Genomic DNA, 10,615 nt, shown 5'->3' with positions numbered 1-10,615 from the left:
CGAATACAACAATTCCAAAGTTTACCCCATATTCCCTCGCTACACAATCCTGAAGGATTTGATTAAGGATATTATGCATAACCCGGACTACATGGAAGTTTGCCACGAAGTCGACCCAGTTTAGAAACTACTCAGTTTTACCTACTATTGTAAATTTTTTTCAAATGGCAGAATGATAAAAATATTAATTAATTCGAATATATGATAATATAGATGTGTAATGTTGTCTAACCTTCTGTGTGCTTGTATGTCTGTAATGGAACCTTACAGTATGTTTTAAAAGTAAATCAAACCAATATACAAAGATAGTTCTCTAGTCTTCCTAATGTGTTAATATGTAGCATTATTCTATGACTAATTATTCACTAGAAAAATTTATAAAATTTTATTATGGTTCCAATAATAGATTATCATATACATCATGCCAAACGATTAATTTAATCTTAAACATAGGATGTCAGTGAGCTATTACAATGAATGAACATTTGAATTCCAATTTTTCAATTATACTTGAAAAATATATATTCAGAATTTTAATTATTGAAAACAAATATTAATTTATTTTTATTTTCAAAATAATTGAATAATGACAGGCACTTGTTTTGTGCCAAAACCAAAATTTTTAAAAAAATATATTATTAAAAACTTAATTTTAGTCCAAAGAAGAATATTTTAATTTAAAAAATTAAATGTAGGATAAAGTATCATAAAATCACGTGTTGAACGATTTACCCAAAACTAAAATTTTTAATGTCAAAAAATTCATTCATTTTTATTCATGATTGCTTATTTTTATTTATTACATTTTTTTTTTTCAGAACTTTATATCCAAATGTTAAACTGAGTGATATCTGTTAAGCTTTCAGTAAATATCTTTTAGAAAATCATCAATGTTGAATTAATTGCAGAGTTTTAATTGGAAAGGTCTTACATTTTTAAATAAGCCACCAACCAGCGAGATTTTTTGACAAATGTTTTCAATTCTGTCTAACAAACATTTAGTTAAGAAAATTTGGTGGTCTTAAACTTGAAATAAAATACTGCTTGGCAAAAGTATTACAATAATTTGGAAAAAAAAAATACAATTTTTAAATTTTTTTTATTAAAATTTGAAAAATATACGCAAAAAAAAGTGTTGTATGAACTCGAGTGAAAATAGAAAAAAGTAAGAAAACTCATTTATTAACAACTTAAAATTTACTTGTTTGGCATTCATGTTTATTATCAATAGAATATAATAAAGTTGAAATTAAGACATTAGCTTTGGTGTTAGCAAAATTAAATTAGAAACTAATTTTTGGTCATTGAATTTTTATATTTTTTTTATATCTGTTATTATATGGTTGGCATAGTAAAAGTTATCATATTTCATGGAAATCAGTTATTATATTCGCCATTTGGTCATAAAATGCATTAGCAACTTCATCAAAATATCTAAATTTTTATTCGGACCTCTTTATTTAAATTCATCAATACCGTCATCTGTAAATGTGATGTGTAAATTATCACTCTTGTTCATGTAGATATAAAGAATTAAAATCCCTTAATGTACAGGTTAGTTATTATATACAGTTTAATAACTCCTTTCGATTGTTTGTAAATACTTTTTTCCTTTGTAAAATATAAAATTGTCATTTATTGTTGACAAAAGTCGGTCAGAACAATGTGATAATTGACGTAGAGGTATCACAACATTGGTCACAGCATTAAGCAGTGCTTGTTGAAACCAAGTTTTATAACTGTTAAAACATATAAATAAAAAAAAAATAAAATAAAAAAATAATGTGTGTCTAACTTTTTTATTTATAATGCTTCGATTTTTCAATTGTCGACAGGAATGCAAATTTCAACTGTGCTGTAATCGGCCAATGTCTGTTGTAATAATTCAATGATTACTGGATTAATAATAGACATAAGAATACTCTGGGGGGGGGGGAGGAACAGGTGTTCAAAAATTCCTTAAACATTGAATTGAGTTCTTAAATGACTGAGTTATCAGACAATTATAATCAGAAATTTTTAAGCCTTAACTCTCAACATAAATAATCAATTTTCGAATCATAATTTAGTAATTGCTGATTTTTTGAAATAATATTTTATCAATTAGTTGAATTTAGCCACCTAACAACAGTTAAAAGGGCACAGAATATTTATATTTAACACATTTCTAACAGTTTCTTTTTTATTCTTTTTTTTGTTTATATATCCAATAGTAAATTTCCACAATACGTGAACAATGATATTGAGGAAGTCAGGAATATTTTTTTCTATGGACTATAACCAAGTTAAGTTTACATCTTAGAATCATGTTGGAGATTTGAAAGAACAAAACTAATTTCACTATTAACCATTTACTATCCCTAACATAAAATATAACTAATCAAATGAAATTTAATAAGTCTTTAATCATTGTTTGAAATTAAACTAACTCTGGTTTTAAAAAAATGAGAGAGGAAAAGTAAACAATACATAAAACTTTCTATCATTCTTAATTGGGACTATAAATAAGATGGTTAACAAAATAATAGGTAATAATTGAAATGTTGTGGAATTAAAAAAAAAAATAGATAAGTAATGGCTTTTTTTTTTTTTTTTGTCATAGTTTTAAATTGTTTGGAAGTCTCATCAAAACCTATTCTGAAATTTTTACTCATTTGGGCTTTAAGAAATATATTCTTATTACTCAAAAGAATAATTTTTTTTTTTTATATGATGTCTTCAGAAGCGGGGTAGCTTAGTGAACAAGACACTGTGCTAGTAACTCAAATTAGCTGGGTTCGAATCCAGCTATAACAGATAATTATTTATTATGTTACTGTAGCTGTAATTCAACCCTATGCGTTCTTAAGCCAGTCCACCCAGCCTTATTAAAGACTCTTAGTCGGGAAAAACTCTGGCAGTCCAGCATGACCTTTTTCTTATCATTGGTTTATAACTCTTTTCATTACTCTCTTTGAATCTGTGTGATGATACAAACAAATTAATGTGTGGCTACTGTCTTTTCTATAATTAAAAAAAAAAACTTGTTATGATAACACAATACATGTTATACAATTTATGTAACTATCTCATTTAAAAAAAATTTCCCCTTTCTTAAAGCTTTTTAAAAAAATGAAAAAATAGGTAAGTTGGCCTAATATATTTGCTTGAAAACATTTCATTAAAACTATAATTCCCTTATTAAAAAAATATTTGCATTATTTAGTTGAGGCTAACTTTAACAAAAAATTTTAATATTGTTATGACCGCAAGCATTGTTAACATCCTCTAATTTCTATATAAAAAGTTCCTTCCTAGAATTGACCACCATGGCTTTGCCCCACCAATTCCCTTTCATCTTGCATCATGAAATCAATTTACTCCCGTATAATTCTTTTTCTCAAGTTTTAGAACAACGGTAAAGAAGTTTCACATCGAATGATATGCCTCCTTTGCAACAGAATATAATTATGTTATTTTAAAATACTACAATAATAATATATTTCTAAATTTGATATGCATTCCTGTCATATTATATGAACTACTTATGTTTTCTTTTACTTAATAAGACTGGTAAAATAGCTTGAGAAGAAATTAGTTCCCTATTGCATTATTCTAATGTTAATATATTATAGTCATTAGGTGTAAGTTTTTCTCTAAAATATGCATACAAATATATTTGTACAAATTTATACAAGAGTAATATTTGTAAAATGTGGAGCTAATATATTTAATAAACGAAGTTGTACTTAATCCACACAATATTTGGCACAATAGCTGCTCCTAAATAGTTCTAAATCTAAAATTTTGAGTGTAATTAGATCTAAGAGAAATCGAAATGTAATTTTAAAATAATTTTTAATTTTTGTTACATGCTAAGAGCTAAATGAATTAATAAATAGCGCATTATGAAAAATTTATAAAATGTTTGAAACTGTTGTATATGTAATTAATATTATTACATGAGCACTGCCAATGTCCAAATATTTTATAAAATGTCCAAATTATTTTTTAATTATATTTTGATAAGTGCATGTCAAATACTATTTTTAAGCTTTTCTCCAAGCCGTAGTGATTAGATGTCTACGGCTAACATTGATCATTTTCAATAATACAAAACTCCTTAATGGAAACATTAATAATCGAGATTTTCTTCCTTTTTTTTTTAACTTAGTCTTATTTATTTTATTTTATTTTTTTAAATATATTCTCTATAATAAAGTATTCTTCATGGATTGAAGAATATATATGACTTTAATGGCGGTAAATGAACAAATTAGTCACTGAAAAAATATAAATATATTTCTATAATCGATACTGTTGTTCTTAATAAGAATACGATCTTTATAGCATCAGTCTGTACAGATTACTTCTTCTTAGCCAAAGATTATTTTTGATTAAAATGCTTCCTAGTAGATCTATCTTACGATCGGCAGATATAATTAGCTAGAGGCATTTTCTGTTTTTAGAGACAGCTAGAGTTTCCTGTGAAATCGTTTCTTTGTAAATAAAGTTTATCAAATATGTTTATTTGCATTATAGCTTAGCTCTTTTAAAAATAAATATAACACTGTTCGTTATCGTGTGTTTGCTGTTGTAACAATAAAGTCCACAATTTATTCAGGAATTAGCTGAGAGCTAATTATGACATTTATATTTTTTTAATATTTTCAATTTGAAAGACGAATTAATTTACAAAAGTGACCATTTTATCTTTCTAAAAACAGGCTTGTTAAATAAAAGTTATTATTTAACATATTTCAACGTAATTCTTGAGCTTATTCGTGCATTGGCTATATGTATTTTATATATAAATGCTTCTTAAAAATTACAGATCTTTTTACTACTTACAAATCGTAGTTCTACTTCCTAGGATTCATGAAAACTAAGTGATTCTCTACAAACCAAACCTGCTATTGATTTCTTCTAAATTCATTAAGAAGTCCAAAATATGAGATTGATTTTCTCTACTTGGAATCTGAACAGAACTCATATCATATACTGTAACAAAATATACTTATCTCTGTAATGATGAGATCCAATCAGTAATTCAGCACAATACCACATCATTTGATAATCCGACAAATTTGTGAGGTCTAAGGAAAGAACTTTGGAATGGGAATGGGGGAGGTGGAGAATTAGAAGAAAGGAGTTAGTTTTCCTATAACATATTTCTTCATTAGTATCTTCTAAGAACCCCAGTAATGGTTTAATATTTTATTAATAAAACCAATTTAACTTTGCATTACTTCAACCTTATTTTTCATTGCTTGATTGAGGCCCTCGTGTGTCCTGACAACTTGTCGGTACCATATTTTTCATATTATCAAATCAAGGTTGGACTGTACACCAATAAATTTGTTCTAATGAAAATAATAAAGTAAGGTCTTTATGGATGATTTTATTTGACTCTTAATAGAATCTTTGCTGAGGACTTAGATGAAGGCCTGAAATTCAAGTTGAAACATTGACACATTAAATAAGTTTCCTTTATTTATGTATTTTTTGCTGACTGCACCACCTAACCAACATTCCCTCATTTATTTTGTATTTATTTATTGACATTTACAACTGTATTCACAAAAAAAAATACTTCTAGTAAATTTGATGCTAGATTACAATGATACTGACCTATATCGAGATACTATTCATTGGTTGAACTCTAATGACATTTTTACATCAGAAGGTCTTGAAGCCATCTTCTTTTCAGGCGCCTAAAACTAGGAGGTTTGAGTGGTTAGGGAGTTTATAGTGAAAGAATTGATACCTGGTTCGGGCTGGATCTGAACATTAAGGTCTTTATGGAAGATTTTATTTGTAACGAAGAAAGGAGCATTGAGGATTTTATAAAGGATTATGGATTGCAAGGATTAGAGAGGAGAGAAATTCAAAGGTTTAGTGGAGCCCAAAGCTCAACTCTGTTTGTCCATATAGGCCTTATTATAGTCATGTAGTCTTTTGTTATGGATTGTAAGTTTAGACCGTTTGTCTGGTAAGTGATGTAATAGTCAGAATGCATGTGCAGTTTCCTATCTTTTCATTCTTGAGTGAGGATTCGAAGTCAGTCATTTGTCCAGATGTAATCCTAGGTAGCGAATCTGTTCGACAGGGGAGATAATAATTAAAATTATAACAATGAATTCCCTTAATCCATAAAAAAACATTAGATAACTGTACTTATTCTTAATCTTCGTTACTGTTACAGTTATTTCAAATTCAACAATTTTGACTGGAATAAACTTCAAAGATTTTCATTTATTTTTCATAATTGGGGAGAACGAAAAAGTACTGACCAGAAAGAGAAAACTAACTGGAGACAAAGAAAATGTATTTTATTTAAATAACTGACTTGAATAAATAATCTTCGGGATCATATTAAAATAAACTGGTTATTAAGTTAATCATATTTGTATGTTTGCCCATTGCTATGGATATTTTATTCAAATTGTACTTCGATCTTCTGCCTTAAAAAGTATCATGCTCGATTAATAATTAATTTAAATTTTTCTAATGATAATAATATCATAGAAAATATCAATTATTCCAGTTGATGACAATGTAACTTCAGAATTCCAAACTATGAGAAATTCTATTTCATATTCAACGAATATTTTATATACTTTTAATATAACATTTATTCTTATATTGTTCTTTTTCAATAATCAATTACATTGACATATCATTTTAAGATAAAATATTATTTTTAAGCACATATCTATGAAATATTTTTTATAAATAAAAGTACCTATTTATTGAGGTTAATGTCGGCATAACCACTTCCTGATGTTTATGATTTAAACTGATGCATTTCTATATATATAAATATACTATTTATTTATCTAATTATTTTTTTAAAAATAAAAAAAAAATCCATGGTCATAATATTTAATGCAATCAAAGGTGCTGGAGCACAAGAATGCAACTCGTTTATTGAAATATTCATATTAAATTTCTTAACTAAAAGCTTTACGTATTCATAATCATAAATAATGAGAATACTCGTGAAATATCTTTATTATATTATAAATTTAAATTTACCATACATAATATTAATGCTTATAATATAAACTTAAAAATGAAAAATAATGTCGCAGTTATAAAGTTGAAGCTACAAGGCTTTATTTTTACTCTTTTAAAAAATTGAGAATTCACAATTGGACTGAAAGCACAAAGATAGACTAATTTTAAAAAATATATAAAATTTATTTTTATCTTTCTAAATTTCTATTGTAATGATCGAAAAAGACACAATGAAGCCTAAAAGGCAACTAGTTTCAAAACCAATTCAATCCATTCTCAAAAATTTTATGACATTAAAAACATGATTGTGTATCTTCAAAACCTAGGTAATACCATGAATTTAACATTTTCTTATACTGAATCCAGATTTTGATCAATATGACTTTCCTTGGTGATGTCTATTGAGAACTTGTGAAGAAAAATAAAATATAAACATTTTGTGAACAAATTTATTGAGTCGATTTTGAAACTAGTTGCATCATATCTTTTAAGAAATATTTTTGACTTGTATTTGTGAACTTTATTTTTTTGTACTACATACAGTTATATTTGCATTCATGATGGTATGAGATTATATTAAAATTTGTTTTCATTATTATATGAAATATTTCAAAAAGAAAGGGCATCAATATTCAGAAAAAAACAAAACAAAATCAGAAATACTTCCACCATCATCTGAAAACATTATTTGTATGGTGGATTTAACAAAGCATTCAGTAAAAAATCTTTTTGATGCCCTTCCTATATTAATGTGACCATTGGTGTACAAAGGAGTGGATGAGTTCTTCTCCTTTCAGTTCAACAGTAAAGTTGTTATTAACGAAAAAATATAACGAGACCAAATGTAATAATACAGTAAATCTGTTCAAAGAGAATGGTAAAAATAATTGTGATCATCGACCATTTATAATTTGGTTTACATTAGTTGAAATATAACATCATAAATCATGTAAAGAGTGTGTAGCACATGGAGACGGGATTTTTATGCTGGCAACAATTTTATAATATATAACAAAAAGCAACGAAATATCCTATATAATAGATTTAAATGAGATGTTATTGTTAAACAAAAAAATACAAAATCAAGCATTGAAAGAATATCCTTTTTACAAAATCGTGGTAAATATTGAGTAAGGAAAAAAGGAAAATAAAATTTGTTGAGCATCAGAAACAAGTATAAATATTGGAAGATTGTTGATTGACCATGTGTACCATACAAAAGGAAGATGGTCCGTGTGCGTTCAAAAGAACTTAAATAGTAATAAAACTATTATGAGCCAATGTTTTAGGCTTTATTTTTACTCTTTTAAAAAATTATACTTTGGAGGGTTTCGTCAGGGATAAAAAGATACAACCAACTAATATCGGATAATTCCCTTACTTTATTATAATATTGGTTCAGTTTGAAGAAGCAAAAGCTGATTAAACAGAACCTTTTTAAATGAGAGAAGGGTTGATACATGACATATGGTAGAGGGAATGGAGTTCCAGTGAAAGGCAGCTCAGGAAAACAAGTATTTGTCAAACGCAGTAGTTTGGTGAGGTGGAAGGTAGTATCAGATGAACTGATAGGTCCTGTCCTGCTCCTGCTAATACGGGATTGAACTGTGAATTTGAAATGCAGGTTATACCCACCCATAGAATAAAGGATGGGTGCAATTGAAAGGTCTATTGGTGAAAAATTATTATTAGAACGGTTCTATTTTCTACATTCCTGAGATTTGAGTGTTATTAGAAAAGTTATAACAAATAAATACACAATAAAAGTGTATCAAATTGCAGTTTCAAATATAATAAATTTGCAAACGTTTTTGCGATTTACCCCACTTTTGCCCTAAGATGGGGGTGGGGGTGGTTTGCGGTTTTTACGACTTTTGTGACTTCTACATGCTAGAAAACATTGATCATAATCAGTAGTTTCTAACTCCTAGAAGTCTGTGGCCTACTATGCCAGAAATTAAACCATCCCCAGCCCTCCCCTACTCCTGACTAGGAGCAAATATTTGTTGATTAACTTACTTAAAAGTTAATTCTAAGGCACTTTTAATAATGTATTTAGCAGTTTAACATTTCAGCTAACACTAAAATATCTGTTGAGGTAGCAATAAAGCAGTTTAATAATAATTCCTGTTAAAATGTTAGTTGCCAAACCAAAATGTACTGATTCAAATAAATTTTATTCACAACTGCTAAAAAATGCAGACAAAATAAATTTGCTATTTCATAACAATCCTGTCTCTGTTAATAAATAAAAAGAAATGTTTAATTTCACATAATTAAAAAATGATGAAATTTCAATACATATTAATTTTGGGAAAGCAGATGAAAGGTCATATGATTCCATCCAGAAATGTGACTGTAAGCAACAGAATGATTTTTATGATACACATTTTTGATAATTTGAAGATTCAGTTTAAGAAGTTTTGATAGTTATAACAACATTATATTTGACAGTGATTAAAGCAAAAATAAACTTCAGTATTGTCACCTTGAACATGTATGTCATTATTTGCAACAATCATCGACAAATTAAATTCAAGTTATAAATTCGAACAATGAAAACTTTCCTCTTATTAACAGGAGCCTTAGTTCTTATGAATTGGTAGAAAGTAAACTAGAGTATAATAAGATCATAGTATTAGAATTTATAATAAGTTATTTGTTGTTGTATAAAGTATTAGCATTAGTATTAGTAGCCAAGAGACGGTTAGAACTCAAGTAGTATTAGATGTGTTTCCTTGTGTCTATATGGTGTTATTATGGTTTTATTGGTGATTATTCATTACGCGACACTATGAAATGTCCAGTATCCTTATAGGCCTAATAATGTTAATGTCCAGACGGATGGAATGTTGTAACTAAAAAGAATTACAGCTTGTTGTTTGTTGCAAGTAAGGCTATCTACGCACTTGTTAAATAAAATGGCATATTGTATTATAAAGTGTTTTTATGTATATAAATATGTGTATGTATTCCTTGGGAACAATTTAATAATCCCGTATTTACACTCTATTGCATTATGGATGTTTGGTTCTTCAAGTTGATTAATTAATGTACTCTAGTTTGACAGTTAATAAACTAGCTATTAATGTTTGTAGTTCTAGCTAACGGTATCTTTTGTTTCATTATTGGTTTATGAATCTTTTCATTACTCTGTTTAAATCTGTGTGTCAATACAAAGAAATTAATGTGTTGCTGCTGTCTTTTCTATAAAAAAAAATCTTGATATGATAACACAATACATGTTATACATTTTATGTAATAATGCAATAAAAGTTATAATACGCTTCTCAATTTTAAAAAAAATCCCCATTACTGCAGCTTTTTTATGTATTTTTATTTTTTATACTCATACAAATTTTTTTTTTATAAATGTTAATCCTTCATCTGGCCATTTATTTACAAACCAACACACTGTCATATTAATGCTGTGTTTAACATAATAATTATATAGAGCAGATACATTAAAAGTATGTATTGCTCTAGTGGTAGGTATTTGAGATTTAAAATATAAAATATAAGGCTTTGCAACTAAAGATTGAATTTATTTTATTTATACTGGAAGATTATTGATTGACCGTGTGTATAGATGAATGGAATATGGTCCGGGTGCGGT

At 27.3% G+C, this 10,615-nt stretch overlaps 1 protein-coding gene across 1 annotated transcript in view; it reads left to right on the top strand.

Moving 5' to 3' along the window:
* The window catches only part of LOC106682595 (uncharacterized), a 43,221-nt gene extending 42,691 nt beyond the window's left edge, over nucleotides 1-530 (top strand). The window contains exon 6 of the mRNA XM_067048780.1: nucleotides 1-530. Within this exon, the coding sequence (XP_066904881.1) occupies nucleotides 1-124 (124 nt within the window). The 3' untranslated portion in view covers nucleotides 125-530.
* The last annotated feature ends 10,085 nt before the right edge of the window (nucleotides 531-10,615 follow it).

Source organism: Halyomorpha halys, unplaced genomic scaffold, assembly GCF_000696795.3.
Source record: "Halyomorpha halys isolate HHAL.00 unplaced genomic scaffold, Hhal_1.1 Scaffold427.1, whole genome shotgun sequence".
Lineage (NCBI taxonomy): Eukaryota > Metazoa > Arthropoda > Insecta > Hemiptera > Pentatomidae > Halyomorpha > Halyomorpha halys.
Note: the sequence above shows the minus strand (reverse complement) of the source record. Positions and strands in the feature narration are given on the sequence as shown.